Here is a 16,469-nt window from a genome sequence, read left to right as displayed (position 1 = left end):
CTGCAAGGCAGTTGTCATGGGGGACCTCAATTATATCCACAAGAGTGGATGCTTTGTACTCCAGACTTCTAAGAGAGTCTGCCACTATCTAGTATCAGAGGGTAGCCGTGTTAGTCTGGATCTGTAAAAGCAGCAAAGAATCCTGTGGCACCTTATAGACTAACAGACGTTTTGGAGCATGAGCTTTCGTGGGTGAATACCCACTTCCTCAGATGCATGTAATGGAAATATCCAGGGGCAGGTATATATATGTGTGCTAGCAAGCAAGCTAGAGATAACGAGGTCAGTTCAATCAGGGAGGATGAGGCCCTGTTCTAGCAGCTCAGGATTGAACAAAGACTGTGAATGGCTTGCCAATTACAGAACCAGTTTCTCCTCTCTTGGTTTTCACACCTCAACTGCTAGAACAGGGCCTCATCCTCCCTGATTGAACTGACCTCGTTATCTCTAGCTTGCTTGCTAGCACACATATATATACCTGCCCCTGGATATTTCCATTACATGCATCTGAGGAAGTGGGTATTCACCCACGAAAGCTCATGCTCCAAAACGTCTGTTAGTCTATAAGGTGCCACAGGATTCTTTGCTGCCACTATCTAGCAATTCCACTAGTGTCTGTTCAATCTCTCCCTGCTAACTAATGTAGAACCAGACAGCTGGAGGGAGAGACTAGGCATAAGCCAGCAATTTCAGGATAGTCAGCCTAACTCATGCCTCTTGTCTGAGTCAACTAGAAGATATTTTTTTATCTGGGGTGGCCAAACTGCGGCTCCGGAGCTGAATGCAGCTCTTCAGAAGATAAAATGCAGTTCCTGCTAGGAGCCGACTCTGGGGAAAGAATGGTAAGTGCTGAGCACCCACCAACAGCCCTATCATCCCCTCCCCCCCGAGCCTCCTACCTGCTGGCAGCCCACCCAATCAGTGCCTCTTCCTCCCTCCCTGTGCCTCACACCTGCTGCAATCAGCTGTTTTGCGATGTGAAGGGGTGTGTGGGAAGAGTGAGTACATGGCTCACTCGGGGGAGGGTCAGGAAGAGGTGGTGTGGAAGTGGGGACTTGGGGAAAGGGGTGGAGTGGGGGGGCAGGGCCTCGGACAGAGCCGGGGTCCAGAACCCCCTGGCTGGCACCAGTGTCTCCTTGAATAAAGCACACGGTGACTAGCTGGTGTGGAAAATTTTAATCAAAATTTTTCTTACACCATCTAACAATGGAAAGCAAATGCAAACAGAAAATAAAAAACACAGATGAAAAAATCGAGGCTTCTAAACAGGAATGGGAGAATAAGTACTTTTTTGTTGAACATAATGGTAAGGCAGGTGGTGGGGTGCTCCGTGCCGCCGCCCACGCTTTCTGAAGGCTGTCATCTGCTTCCTGCTCAGTCTGGAACTGTTCCCTTGAGGCTGGGGTCACCAGTTCTTCCTCAGACTGTGGACTTGGGCTTGGTCCCTCTGGAAGCGATGTAGGTGATGGGGTTGTTTCCGTTGCTGGTGTACCGCTCTGCGCTGGTGCACCTGAGGGTATTTGAGGCTCTGGCTGAGCCTTTTGGGTATGGCTGTCTGTTGCTTCTGCCAGTTCTGGCTCGCTGGCGCCCTCTGGCGTTGAGTTTGAAGATGTGGTTGCACTTGCTGGTGCTGGTTGCTGTTCCAGTTCCGGGCCTGGGACTGGAGATGCTGTGGCTGTTTCAGTGGTAGGCATGGAATCCGGGTCCACTACCTCTGTCTGGGTCTCTGGTAACACAGACGGGGCCTCTGTGGACGGCTCAGGAACAGGAATGGGTCTGGAAGCTTGCCTGGTTTGGCTACGTGTAACCATTCCCACTCTCTTGGCCCGCCTCACCTGGTTGGCCAAGTCTTCCCCCAATAGCATGGGGATAGGATAATTGTCATAGACTGCAAAAGTCCACATTCCTGACCAGCCTTTGTACTGGACAGGCAGTTGAGCTGTAGGCAAGTCTACAGCTTGTGACATGAAGGGGTAAATTGTAACTTTGGCCTTTGGGTTGATGAATTTGGGGTCAACGAAGGATTGGTGGATAGCTGACACTTGTGCCCCCGTGTCTCTCCACGCAGTAACCTTCTTTCCGCCCACTCTCAAATTTTCCCTTCGCTCCAAGGGTATTTGAGAGGCATCTGGGCCTGGGGATCTTTGGTGTGATGGTGGTGTAATGAATAGCACTCGCATGGTGTTCTTGGGACAGTTGGCCTTGATATGTCCCAGTTCATTACACTTAAAGCATCTTCCATCTGATGGGTCACTGGGCCAAGGTGAGTTACTGGAGACTGGTGAGGTGGAAGAGTAGGGTGTCTGTGGCTTTACTTGGGTGGTATGTGGGGTCTTTGGCTGTCCTCGGTTGTAGGGTTTATGGTCTGTGTGCCCCCTGGGGTAATCGTTCCCCTTGACAGTAGCTTTCTTGCTTTCTGCCAGTTCCATCCATTTGGCTCCAATCTCCCCCGCCTCAGCGAGATCTTTGGGTTTTCCATCTTGTATGTACCGTGTGATGTCTTCAGGAACACCATCCAAGAACTGCTCCATTTGTATGAGGAGGTGCAGTTCTTCCAAGGTTTGAACGTTGTTTCCTGTTATCCAGGCCTCATAGTTTTTTGCAACGTAGTACGCGTGTTTGGGAAATGACACATCTGGTTTCCACTTTTGGGTTCTGAAGCGCCGACGGGCATGATCTGGGGTTATCCCCATTCTGTATCTGGCCTTGGTTTGAAAAAGTTTATAGTCATTCATTTGCTGCTTAGGCATTTCAGCTGCCACCTCTGCTAAAGGTCCACTGAGCTGTGACCTTAATTCTACCATGTACTGGTCTTCGAGGATGCTGTACCCAAGACAGGCTCTTTCAAAATTTTCCAAGAAGGCCTCGGTGTCATCACCTGCCTTGTAGGTGGGAAATTTCCTGTGCTGTGGAGCAATAATTGGCGCCGGTTTGTTAGGGTTGGCTGGCACATGCAGCCCAGCTTTTGCCAACTCCAGTTCATGTTTTCTCTGTTTTTCCTTCTCTTCATTCTCTTTTTGTTGTTTTTTCCATTTCTTTTTGTTGTTTTTCCATTTCTCGGCGGTGGGCCAACTCTTCTTCTTCTAGTTTTCTTTTGTGTGCTGCCTCTTTGGCTGCCTGTTCTCTTTGGAAGGCTGCCAGTTTGATGCTTTCTTCCTTTTCTTTCAGCTCCATCTCTTTTTGTTTTATTTCTAGTTCCTGTTTGTGTTTTTCCATCTCTCGCCTGTGTTCAGCTTCTTTGATTTGTTCTTCGGCCTCAATTTTTGCCTTAGAAGTCATGGTTCCTGTTTTCTTGTGTTGGGGTGCCCTCCGGTGTTTATCTTCAGAACTGCAGGTTCTCTGTTGCCTCCTGGAGTCTGCCTAGCAACAGTGCCTTTAGCTAATCTTCAATGTTAAGTAAACCTGAAAAACCACTTTATTTGCATATATATAGTGCTGGTAATGACTCTCAATGGGAGTGCTATTGTGTGACAAAAGACTCTTAATAGCACCTTAATGGTTTCTTGCTTAAGATGCAAGCCACAAACTGACAGAGAGCAGAAAAAAAAAATTCTCTCTGGTTCCCTTTTAAAACCAAACTGTTTCTCTCTGCTAAAAAGCCCTTAGCAGAGAAAAGAAAAATATAATATTCCTACTGGCTTCTGGATTCTGTCTATATCCCAACCGCTGCTACACCATGTCATAACCTTAGTCCCAGATTTGGACCTTAGCGTCCAAAATATGGGGGTTAGCATGAAAACCTCCAAGCTTAGTTACCAGCTTGGACCTGGTACTTGCTGCCACCACCCAAAAAATTAGAGTGTTTTGGGGCACTCTGGTCCCCCTGAAAAACCTTCCCTGGGGACCCCAAGACCCAAATCCCTTGAGTCTCACAACAAAGGGAAATAATCCTTTTTCCCTTCCCCCCTCCAGGTGCTCCTGGAGAGATACACAGACACAAGCTCTGTGAATCCAAACAGAGTGACTCCCCCTCTCCGTTCCCAGTCCTGGAAACCAAAAGCACTTTCCTATTCCCCCAGAGGGAATGCAAAATCAGGCTAGCAAATCCAACACACAGATCGCCCCCTGATTTCTTCCTCCCACCAATTCCCTGGTGAGTACAGACTCAATTTCCCTGAAGTAAAGAAAAACTCCAACAGGTCTTAAAAGAAAGCTTTATACAAAAAGAAAGAAAAATACATACAAATGGTCTCTCTGTATTAAGGTGACAAAATACAGGGTCGATTGCTTAAAAGAATATTGAATAAACAGCCTTATTCAAAAAGAATACAAATCAAAGCACTCCAGCACTTGTATTCATGCAAATACCAAAGAAAAGAAACCATATAACTTACTATCTGATCTCTTTGTCCTTACACTTAGAAACAGAAGACTAGAAAGTAGAAACTACTTCTCCAAAGCTCAGATAAAGCAGGCAGACAGAAAACAAAGACTCAGACACAAACTTCCCTCCACCCAGAGTTGAAAAAATCCGGTTTCCTGATTGGTCCTCTGGTCAGGTGCTTCAGGTGAAAGAGACATTAACCCTTAGCTATCTGTTTATGACAAAGGCCATGTGTCTTCTTTGCCAGACGTATATCTCTGTACAAATCTTCAAACTTGCAGCATCATTTCGCTCCTAGCTGTCCCTGCCTGCAGGTATATGGGATCTTGGGGAGCAATTACCACACAGGTGGAGTGCCAATTAATTTCTTTATTAAAGGAAAAAAGAAGTGGTGGGAATTTAACAATGAAATACGATGGGATGGGGTGTATAGGGTGTTTACAATAGACAATGATGGGGGGGTTCTTATGAACAGTGTAGGGAGTTATAACAGTAGGGAACAGTAAGTGGGGTTCAGCACAAGGGGATACAGTACAGTCAATAAGCGTATCAAAAAGAAATGCAAAATAAAATGGTAGCTTCTATGTTATAATTACAAGTAAAATGTGAATATAAGTGAATTTATGCAATGTAATGGTATAAAAGAAAAGTAATGACTTAATTTGTGAGGCTAGGATAGCAGATAATCTGTCAAGGAACAGGAAGGGGGAGGGGAGTGAATGATTAGTGGCAACTGATGAGAGGAGAGTGTGGCTGGAAGCAGCGAGGGACTCTGAAGCCCTGCAAGGTAAGGACAATGGAGCAGCGTGATGGTGATCTTCGGTAGGGGAGGGGCAGCGGAGAAGTGTAAAGAAGGGCTGGAGAGAGGTTTAAGCAACAAGCGGACACCAAAAACAAAGGGAAAAAAAGCGGCAAAGGGTTTGAGAAGTTTCACAGGGGGAGAAGCAGCAAGGGGTTAGGGGAGTTCGGAGGGTGATGCAGACGTGGGGGGGGGAGCAGCAAGGAGTTGGGAGGTTCGGAGACAGTGCAGATGCGGGGAAAAAAGCAGCAAAGGGTTTGGGAAGTTTATACGGGGGAGAAGCAGCAAGGAGTTTGAGAGGTTCGGAGGGTGATGCAGACGCGGGGTGGGGGCAGCAAGGAGTTATAACAGGGAGACACGGAGAAGCACACAGAGGGGGAGATTGGAGCGGGGGAAAAACGGACACGAATTCAAGTGGCAAAAACCTTGTCTATAGACACGGAGAAGTACACAGAGGGGGAGATTGGAGCGGGGGAAAAACAGACACGGGGAAAGTTCAGGGAGAGATCAGGACAGCGGAAAGACTAATTTAAGCAGCAAAAACCTTATATATCTTAACCAACGACTAGGCAAAAAAACAAATATCATAATTCTAAGCAAAACTATAACAAGCAACTATACGGAGCAACAAAACAGTAAACTATAACAAGGCAGGTGAAATTTACAAGCTCTACAACCTTAACAAACTATGACAAACTAAAAAAAACAAAACCTATGGTGCACCTTATGCTATGGAGAAGTCACAGAGGGCAGAGTGGTATGTGCCCAGGATACAGCTCCCAAGGAAGCCAAGGGATGGTGGCTGAAGCCAAGGGATACAACTGAAAGCAGGGAGCTCCGAGGCAAAGCCCACAGGAGCAGAGCTTAGCAGCGGCACAAACTTATTTTTAGCAGCAAAGCGCCGCGGAGTTTAAGAGAGGTTTTCAGACACAGACCAAGGTTTAGCTTGAGTCTGTGTGCTGGGGAAACAGAGCCAGCAGCTAAAGTAATAAAATAAAAGTAGGGAAAGTTTCACAGAGGGATTCTTACCAGTCCCGAAGGCAGCAGCAAAGGCAGAAGCAGCAGCAACATCAGAAGAAGCAAGGAGGGCTCGGTACAGTCTCAATAATCAGGAGATCTCTCAGGTAGCAATTCGTTCTTCAAAGGGGGGTTTTCAAAAAACGGGGGTACGCTCAAAAAATAAAACGAGAGCGGAGAAAGGACCCCCCAGAACCCCTGGATGATCAGACCAGGCAGCAATGCAGGAACCTTTCTGATGTTGGTTTCAAAAATGTCTGTTTTTAAAGGCAAACTCAGGCAGTTTCCCACCAGTAATCCTGACAGGCTCCCTCTGTCACAGGGGAGGAGGCACAGGGAAAAACCAGGCAGGTGAGCACAGAAACATGTCTGGGCAGAGTCCTGCGCAATAGGTGACTCAAAAGCACATGAGGCCTATGACTCATGCCCAGGATCTTAAAAACACAATAGGTCTTGCAGCTCTGGATATTGCCTGCCCTACACCGAGCCCAGGTTCAACGAGGTGATAACAGGACTAACCCTTTGAACAGGGCAGTGGTCCCATTTAGCACGCAGCACAAGTGGCCATCCCTTTGAGAAGGGCAATGGCTCTTGTTAAACAACTCAAGGGGTCCTCCCTTTGAGAAGGGCAGTGGCCCTGGTAAGCAACTTAACAGCCAGGGAAGGGCAGCCACAGGAGGAGAACAAAACAAAATGGAGTACGGGGACAGCTGTAAGAAACAAAATGGAACAGACACTAGCCATGCACATATGGATCAAGAATTCCCACAAGGTTCTGAATTCTGCACTTTAAAACTGAAAACTTTGAAAGGACAAACAGATGTAGAAGCCTAGTTGTGAACCAGATTTGCCAACTGATCACAGACTGTAATGTTAGCCCCTATTATGTGGGCTGGCACAAAACCAGCGTGAAAAAGCCTGACTCTGAAGGAGAGCTTATAAAAACTGCCTCACTGATGTGATTTCAAACATGTTACCAGAGAATGAGAATCTACAGAAGAAAATGTCTGGCCTGTGGTTTTCACACCACACAATAGAACCTAAATCTCCAACCTGGGAGGAGGCGGCCTAAGGACAATTCGTAGCTCTTCACCAAACCTTCTCTAATTTATCAACATAATAAGAACATAAGAAGAGCTAGACTAGGTCAGACCAAAGGTTCATCTACCCCAGTATCTTGTTTTCCGACAGTGGTTAATGCGAGCTGCCCCAGTGGGAATGAACAGAACAGGTAATCATCAAGTGATCCATTCCCTGTCACCCATTCCCAGCTTCTCACAAACAGAGGCTAGGGCTATCATCCCAGCCCATCCTGGCTCACAGACATTGATGGACCTATCCTCCATGAATGTATCTAGCTCTTTTTTTTAACCCTGTTATAAATTTGGCCCTCACAACATCCTCTGGCAAAGGGTTCCACAGGTTGACCGTGCATTTTGTGAAGAAATATTTCCTTTTGTTTGTTTTACACCTGCTGCCTATTAATTTTATTTGATGACCCCTAGTTCTTGTGTTAGGAGAAGGAGTAAATAGTAATTCCTTATTTACTCTCACCACACCAGTCATCATTTTATAGACCTCTATCATATCTCCCCTTAGTTGTCTCTTTTCCAAGCTGAAAAATCCCAATCTTATTAATCTCTCCTCATACAGAAGTCATTTCATACCCCTAATCATTTTTGTTGTCTTTTTCTGAAACTTTTTCCAATTCCAAAATATCTTTTTTGAGATGGGGCGACCACATCCGCACACAGTATTCAAGATGTGGGCATACTATGGATTTATATAGAGGCAATATGATAATTTCTGTCTTATTATCTCTTTCTTTCTCAATGATTCCTAACATTCTGTTTATTATCCACAATGACTCCAAAATCTTGAGTGCATAGTTGGGATTATGCTTTCCAATGTGCATTACTTTGCATTTATTAACATTGAATTTCATCTGCCATTTTGTTGCCCGGTCACCCAGTTTTGTGAGATCCTTTTGTAGCTCTTTGCAGTCTGCCTGGGACTTAACTATCTTGAATAGTTTTGTATCATCTGCAAATTTTGCCATCTCACTGTTCACCCCTTTTTCCAAATCGTTTATGAATATGTTGAATATGACTGCTCCAATTACACACTCCTAGGGGATACTTTTATTTACCTCTCTCCATTCTGAAAACTGACCATTTATTCCTACACTTTGTTTCTTATCTTTTAACTACTTACCAATTCATGAAAGGACCTTTCCTCTTATCTTTACTTTGCTTAAGAGCCTTTGGTGCGGGATCTTGTCAAAATCTTTCTGAAAATCTAAGTACACTATCTCCACTAGATCTCCCTTGTCCACATGCTTGTTGACCCCTTCAAAGAATTCTAGTAGATTGGTGAGGCATGATTTCTCTTTACAAAAAACATGTTGACTCTTCCACAACGAATTATGGTCATCTATGTGTCTGATAATTCTGTTCTTTTTCAATTAAATTTTCAAGCAGTTTGCCTGGTACTGAAATCAGACCAAGTACCTGCTCTGGCCAAGATCTAGATGTCAGCTGAGAAATGACAAACTCATAGCTGGAAGTCAGCCCAATTCACATTATGTTAGTTTAAACAAAGTGATTGTTAAATGTATAAGAATGCATTTGGTGTTTAAATTTCATGAAAACTAACGGGATGCTCATGCATTGTTTTCACTTATCCGTATTCTGTTAGAATGTAATAGCAAACATTTACATTGTATATACCAGCGTAACTAAATAACCTATCAAACGAGTAAGAAGACTTATGTAATGCAAGTTAAGAACTTTCCTATTAAAGTGCTAATTTTTGTGCATTTGAAGGCAAGTAGTGATGGTATGTGATGATCAGAGATCAAAGACTCTCAATGCATTCCTTTCTCTCAACCCTGAAAGAAAGAGCCCATGTGGGTAGAGATCTAGTCAGCTTGTTTTCAGTGAGAAAAAGCTGTAAGGATGGACACAAGGAAAAACATTTCACCTCTGAACTGTTTGGATTCTAACAGGGCAGAATAACTGAACGAGAAGACTGAGATCCCAAGTTATTCTGGGTATGGCTGAGAGACTGTTGGGAAACTGGCAGATACTACATTTCTGCTACCATTTGGAGTTATAGACCATGACTCACCTGTACAAATATTTTACCTGCTTTAACATCTCAAGAACACTCATTCCTTTTCCTTAACTAATAAACCTTTAGTTAGTTTACTATAGAATTGGCTGCCCTTGTTGTCTTTGGTGTGAGATCTAGGATGCTGAGTGACCGATCTCTTAGGACTGGGTGTAACCTGGAATATTTTGTGATTTTTGGTGTAAGTGACAATTTTTCACACAGCCCAGCTTGCCTGTGTGGCAAAACAGACTGTCCCTGCCAGCCTAGTGGACTTTCTGTGACTACACTGTAAGACTATTATAGTACTTTAGGAGTTCACATTTGGTATCGGGTTGGTGAAATCTAATTATAGAACACACCACTAGTTTGGGGTGTCTGCTCTGCTTTTGATAGTCTGCCCTGAAGTAGGCACTCGTGGTTGTGAGCATGTTGAAAAACTGGAGCAAGCGCAAAGAATAACAAAAATTATTCACGGGGCTGAACAAGTGCCTTACAATGAGAGACTTTAACAGACAGCTTTTGATCAAAAACAAGTTTGAGAGGTAACTTAGCCCTGGTCTACACTATGAGTTTAGGTTGAATTTAGCAGCGTTAGATCAATTTAACCCTGCACCCATCCATGTGACAAAGCCATTTTTGTTGATTTAAAGGGCTCTTAAAATCGATTTTGGTAGTCGTCCCCGCCGAGGGGATTAGCACTGAAATCGACATTTCCAGGTGGAATTTGAGGGTAGTGTGGACACAATTTGACAGTGTTGGCCTCTGGGAGCTATCCCAGAGTGCTCCATTATGACCGCTCTGGCTTTCAACTCAGATGCAGTAGCCAGGTACACAGCAAAAGCCCTGGGAACTTTTGAATTTAATTTCCTGTTTGGCCAGTGTGGCGAGGTGATCAGTGCAGGTGACCATGCAGTCCCAGAATCGCAAAAGAGCTCCAGCACGGACTGAACGGGAGGTACTGGATCTGATCGCTGTTTGGGGAAATGAATCCATGCTATCAGAACTTCATTCCAAAAGACAAAATGCCAAAATATTTGAAAAAATCTCCAATGGCATGATGGACAGAGGCTGCAACAGGGACCCGCAGCAGTTCTACATGAAAATTAAGGAGCTCAGGCAAGCCTATCAAAAAACCAAAGAGGCAAACGAACGGCTGCTCCAGGTCAGAGCCCCAGACATACCGCTTCTATGATGCACTGCATACAATTCTGGGGGGGGCCTTACCACTACCCCACCCCTGACCATGGACACCTGCAAGGGGGGGAGTCTCATGCAACAGGGATGAGGATTTGGGGAATGAGAAAGATGAGGAGGTGGAGGAGGATGATAGCGCACAGCATGCAAGCAGAGAAACCATTCTCCCTGACAGGAACTGTTTATCACCCTGGAGCCAATACCCTCCCAATCCTCCCAAGGCAGGCTCACAGATCATGAAGCTGGAGAAGGCACCTTTGGTGAGTGTACCTTTGTAAATATAATGCATGGTTTAAAAGCAAGCATGTTTAATGATTAATTTGCCCTGAAGACTTGAGATGCAATCGCAGCCAGTACTGCCCCTCCTTTTAAATGGCCAACCCAACCCGTGCTTGGTATGGGAAAGGAGGGTGCTGCTGTTTGAAACTGTTCCCATACGTTATGAAAGTTGAAGAAGCCGAAGGACTGTGGCTTACCATGGGTGCCTGCAAGCAGAATTCTGTTGCTCAGCTGTGTGATCTCTCACACCAGACTGGCAGGCCCTCAATATAAGAGGCAAAATGCGACCTTGTACCAAAAGCACATGTGCTATGTAACGTTAACAGCTTGGTTCACCATGAAAGAGTTTACCCATTGTTCTCTAAAATGTGTCTTTATAAATACCACTCTCCCTTTTTTAGCTCTCACAGCTGCAAATGTTTCAACGCTCCCCCTATCATCTCCTTCCCAAAGGCTAGCTCAGATAAGAAGGCAAAAAAAATGCACTTGTGATGAAATGTTCTCTGAAAGAGCTCAGCAGAACGCGTGGAGACAAACAATGTCAGAGTCCAGGAAAGCAGAAAACGAACGTGAGGACAGGAGAGATGAGCTAGATGAGAGGTGGCAAGAGCAAGACGAGAGGTGGCAGAAGCAAGATGAGAGGAGGCAGGATGAAATGCTGAAGCTACTGGGGGATCAAACTGATATGCTCCAGCATCTGGTGGAGCTGCAGGAAAGGCAGCAGGAGCACAAACCGCTGCTGCTGCCTCTGTGTAACTGCCCACTCTCCTCCCCAAGTTCAATAGCCTCCTCACCCAGGCGCCCAAGAATGTGGGGCGGGGGGGGCCTCCAGGCACTCAACCACTCCACCCTAAAGGACTGCCCAAGCAACAGAAGGCTGGTATTCAATAAGTTTTGAAGTGCAATGTGGCCTTGTCCTTCCCTCCCCCACCACTCCCAGGCTACCTTGGCAGTTATCCACCTATTTGTGAGATGAATTAACAAAGAATGCATTATTTTGAAACAACAATGACTTTATTGCCTCTGCAAGTGGAGATCAAAGCGGGGAGGGTGGTAGAGGAAGCAAGGGGGCAGGTTTTCATCCAGAAAAAACAAACAGAACTGTTACATCATAGCCTGGCCAGTCATGAAACTGGTTTTCAAAGCTTCTCCGATGCACAACATGCCCTACTGTGCTCTTCTAATCATCCTGGTGTCTGGCTGCACGTAATCAGCGGCCAGGCGATTTGCCTCAACCTTCCACCCAGCCATAAACATCTCCTCCTTACTCTCACAGATATTGTGGAGCACACAGCAAGCGGCAATAACAATTGGAATATTGGTTTCGCTGAGGTCTAACCAAGTCAGTAAATGGCACCAGCGCACTTTTAAACATCCAAATGCACATTACCACCCTGATGTCCAAATTGCCAGGGCCCATGCTTTGAGAGAAGTCTGTGTCCATGTCCTCATCATTATCGTGATCATGCTGTCATCACCTCCTCGCCAGCTTTTGCAGGTTCTAGTTCTGCACATACTGAAGGCTAATGAGCGAGGTGTTTACAATGCACACAACAGCAGCGGTGAGCTGAGCAGGCTCCATGCTTGCCGTGGTATGGCTTCTGCAGGAAAGCAGAGTTGCAGTGGAAATGGTGGATGACAACGGATGCCACGAGAATAGATATTTATACTGAACGACGAGAAGACCACCTGCAAGGTGAATTCATGGCACCAGGAGAGCAGAGTTGCAGTGGAAGCGGTGGAGGAAGACGGTTAGCACTGAGCGCATTTCCCAAGGAAGAACACACATTCCCAGGAGCCCATGACAGACAACATGGAAAAATTCGCTATCAAGACACAAGCACAAGAGCATAGTTGCAGTGGAAGCAGTGGATGACTGTAAACTGGAAAACCTTTAATTCTCTGGAATAAAAAGGCTTTAGAGAATTAAAATGGTATACCTTAGGCTTTAGGTTTGATGTGGTTAATGCTATGAGATAGTCAACAGCTCCTAGGCACTTCTGGACCGTGAATGGCCCTTTCCACGACGATTTCATTTTATGGGCCTGGAGTGCCTTTAAGACCAAGACTTGGTTCCCCACTTTGAAGGAACACTCTCTGGCATGTTTTTTATACCAGGTCTTTTGCTCTTTTTGAGCATTTTTTAGGGTTTTTTTTAGCAAGGGCTAAAGAGTTTCAGAGGGTGTTTTGTAGGTTGCTTACAAAGTTCAGAATGTTAGTTCCTGGAGAAGGCGTAAACTCTTCCCATTCCTGCTTCAACAACTGTAATGGCCCCTTAACCTTGCGGCCATACACAAGTTTAAATGGTGAAAACCCTAAACTGGGATGTGGTACAGTCCTGTAGGCAAAAAGCAACTGCTGCAACACTAGGTCCCAATTATTGGAGTGTTCATTTACGAATTTACGTATTATGGCTCCCAAAGTTTCATTAAACCTCTTCACCAGGCCATTTGTTTGATGGTGATAAGGGATGGCAACCAAATGGTTCACCCCATGAGCTTCCCACAGGCTTTTCATGGTCCCTGCCAGGAAATTAGTTTCTGAATCTGTAAGGATATTGGAGGGCCAACCTACCCTGGCAAAAATGTTTGTTAATGCCTGGCACACACTTATAGCCCTGGTGTTGCTTCAAGCTACCGCTTCCGGCCATCGGGTGGCAAAATTCATGAAAGTCATTATTTATTGCTTTCCTCTGGGTGTCTTTTTTTGGAAAAGGACCCAGAATATTTACAGCTACTTGCTGAAATGGAACCTCAATTATGGGGAGTGGCTGGAGAGGGGCTTTGACTTGGTCTTGTTTTTTTTCCACTTTTTGGCACACCTCAGAAGACCGGACATAAGTAGAAACATCCTTGCCCATTCCCTCCCAGTGGAATGACTTCCCCAAAAGGTCTTTGGTCCTGCTCACCCCAGCACGGCCACTAGGATGATCGTGGGCTAAGCTTAAGAGCTCTACCCGGTACTTAGTTGGAACTACCAACTGTCCTTGAGAATGCCAGTCTTCCTGATGTCCACCAGAAAGAGTTTTCTTATATAAAAAAGTTCTCTTTTTTACAACAAATCAGGATGGGTTAGAAGAGCTGAGAGGCAGTGGGTTGCTTCGTGCTGCCGCCTAAACTCCCTGGAGGCTGTTATCTGCTTCCTGCTTGGCCTGGAACTGTTTCCTTGATGTTGGAGACATCAGTTTCTCATTGAATTGTGGACTTGGGCTTGGTCCCTCTTGAAGTGATGTAGGATGATGGGGCTATTTTTGTTGACTGTAAACCGCTCTTTGCTGGCACACTATGTTGTATTTTAGGCTCCTGCTGAGCCTCTTGCGTAGGGTTATTTGCTGCTGCCAGTGCAGGCTTGCTAGTGCCCTCTGGCATTGGAGTTGTAGACGGGGTTGCAAGCGCTGGATTCAGTGCTGGCAATGGTTTTGGTGCTGGTTGCTCCAGTTCTGGTTTTGGGACTGGCTCTGTCTGGGTCTTTGGGACTGGATCCACTACTGCTGCCACAAACATGGGCATGGGGTTCGGTTCCACCACCTTAGTATGGGTCTCTGGCAACACAAGCTGGGCCCTTGCAGGAGGCTCAGGAACAGAGCTAGGTGTGAAGGCTTGCTTAGCCTGGCCGCAGGTGACCATTCCCACCTTTTTGGCTAGCTTCACATGGTTGTCCAAGTCTTCCCCCAGCAGCATGGGAATGGAATAATTATCATAGACTGCAAAAGTCCACATTCCTGACCAGCCCTTGTACTGGACAGGCAACTTGGCTCTACACAAGTTTAAAGAGTTTGACATGAAGGGTTGAATCGTTACCGGGGCCTCTGAGTTGATGAATTTGGGGTTTACTAAGGATTGATGGAGAGTTGACACTTGTGCTCTAGTATCCCTCCATGCGATAACCTTCTTCCCACCCATACTCACAGTTTCCCTTCGCTCTGAGGGTACTTGGGAGGCATTTGGGCCGGGGGACCTTTGGTGTCAATTCTGGTGTAATGAACTGCAATTTGTTGGGGTTCTTGGGGCAGTTGGCCTTTATATGCCCCAGCTTAGTACATTTAAAACATTGCCCAGCTGACTGGCCACTGGGGCGAGGTGGGTTGCTGGAGACTGGTGTGGTGGGACGATAAGGAGTTTGGGGTTTTCCTTGGGATGTAGGTGGGGCCTTGGGCTGCCCCTAGTGGTAGGGTTTTGTTTTAGGTTACTCCTTCTGATATTTGCTTCAACTGCTACTACCACCTTCTTTTCTACCACCTCCACCCATTTGGTTTCAATTTTCCCCGCTTGATTACAGTTTTGGACTTCCCATTTAGGATATACCTTCTATTTCTCAGGAACACCCTCTAAGAACTGCTTCATTTGCATTAGGAAAGGCAGATTTTCCAGAGATTTAACGCTTGCTCCTGATATTTAGGCATCCCAATTTTTTACAATGTGGTAGGCGTGTCAGGAAAATGCCATGTCTGGTTTTCACTGCTCAGGTGTTAGCCCCATTCTAATCCTGGCCTTGTTTTTAAAAAGTTTGTAGCTATTTGGATGTTTTGTAGGCATTTTAGTTGTCACCTCTGCTAAGGGTCTACTGAGCTGCGGTCTCAGCTCCACCATATACTATTCTGTAGAGAGGCTGTATTCAAGGCAGGCCCTTTTGAAATTTTTTAAGATGGCCTCTGTATCATCGCCTCCTTTGTAGGTGGGGAACTTTCTGGGATGGGACGCGGTACTTGGTGAAGGATTGCTACGGTTGTCTGGTATATTCTGCTTAGCCCTGGCCCTTTCTAACTTCAGTTTATGCTTCTGGGCTGCCCTCTGGGCCTCCACAGCCCTCTTGTGGGCAAGTTCCTCTGCCTTCATAGCTCTCTCATGGGCAGCTTCTTCCCTGACCATCTGTCTATTATGTTTTTTTATTCTTTTCTCAGCTTCGAATTTAGCTAATTCTAGTTTTGTTGGACATTGCGTTTCGCCATCCTAACTCCTGCTTGCCTAGCTTACCGGAGCTAGAAAAAAAAAACCTTGCTTGTGAATTCCCTTGCAGGAAGTTAACTATCTTGCCCTCAGGCAGATAAAAAAATCTCCAGCTGCTCACAGTTTAAAAAAAAAAATCCCTTTGTTAAAATAACCTAACACCTCTGCTTCCAGGCAAAGAGAGAAAAAAATCTCTAGCTGCTCTCAAATAAACAAAAACCTTTTTGGCTTTCAAGCAGCCAAAAAAAAAAAACAAAAAAAACCTGTCCTTTCAAAATCCTACTGGGCTTTTGGTTATAACAATAAATAATAATAATAATAGGAGATTTACCTATCTCCTAGGACTGGAAGGGACCTTGAAAGGTCATACAGTACAGCCCCCTGCCTTCACTAGCAGGACCAAGTACTGATTTTTGCCCCAGATCCCTAAGTGGCCCCTCCCTGTCATAACTAAACATTCTTCCCCCACTGACTGAGGAAATTCTCTTTTGGGCCCTTTTACCTTGGCACATCACTTCAGTTGTAGTATGTCTCCAGCGCGATAAGGCTAGGTCCTCAGCAGGCTGTGGGCTCACAAGTTCCACCACAACACAATCTGGATCTGAGGCTGTCATGGATTCAGGAAACCTTAGCCAAAGGATCCCCAAATCTGCATTCGTTGGGGACATTCGCCCACCCACTGCCAGGGCCTGGCTCCCAGAAACACACGTCACAGTATGGAACAACCGTCCATCTGAAGAGAGAGAACACCAAGATTCAGATTGGTACCTCTACAGGAAGACTGAGGGTTACCAGA

The 16,469-nt window shown here is 45.7% G+C and overlaps 1 protein-coding gene across 11 annotated transcripts in view; it reads right to left on the bottom strand.

The window, feature by feature from the left end:
- LCMT2 (leucine carboxyl methyltransferase 2) overlaps positions 1–16,469 on the bottom strand; it is an 83,668-nt gene that overhangs the window by 22,230 nt on the left and 44,969 nt on the right. For 9 of the 11 annotated variants that reach the window (XR_007769537.1, XR_007769538.1, XM_050924440.1 and 6 more), the window contains one exon: positions 16,176–16,406. Coding sequence is in view for 9 of the 11 variants with exons in the window: in XM_050924440.1 (XP_050780397.1) it covers positions 16,176–16,406 (231 nt within the window). In the remaining 2 variants the exon portion in view is untranslated. Of the gene's footprint in view, positions 1–11,719; positions 14,484–16,175; positions 16,407–16,469 lie in introns of those variants that run through there. The other 2 variants (XM_050924455.1, XM_050924502.1) reach the window with 2 other exon arrangements.

This window comes from Gopherus flavomarginatus, chromosome 1 (assembly GCF_025201925.1).
Source record: "Gopherus flavomarginatus isolate rGopFla2 chromosome 1, rGopFla2.mat.asm, whole genome shotgun sequence".
NCBI lineage: Eukaryota > Metazoa > Chordata > Testudines > Testudinidae > Gopherus > Gopherus flavomarginatus.
Note: the sequence above shows the minus strand (reverse complement) of the source record. Positions and strands in the feature narration are given on the sequence as shown.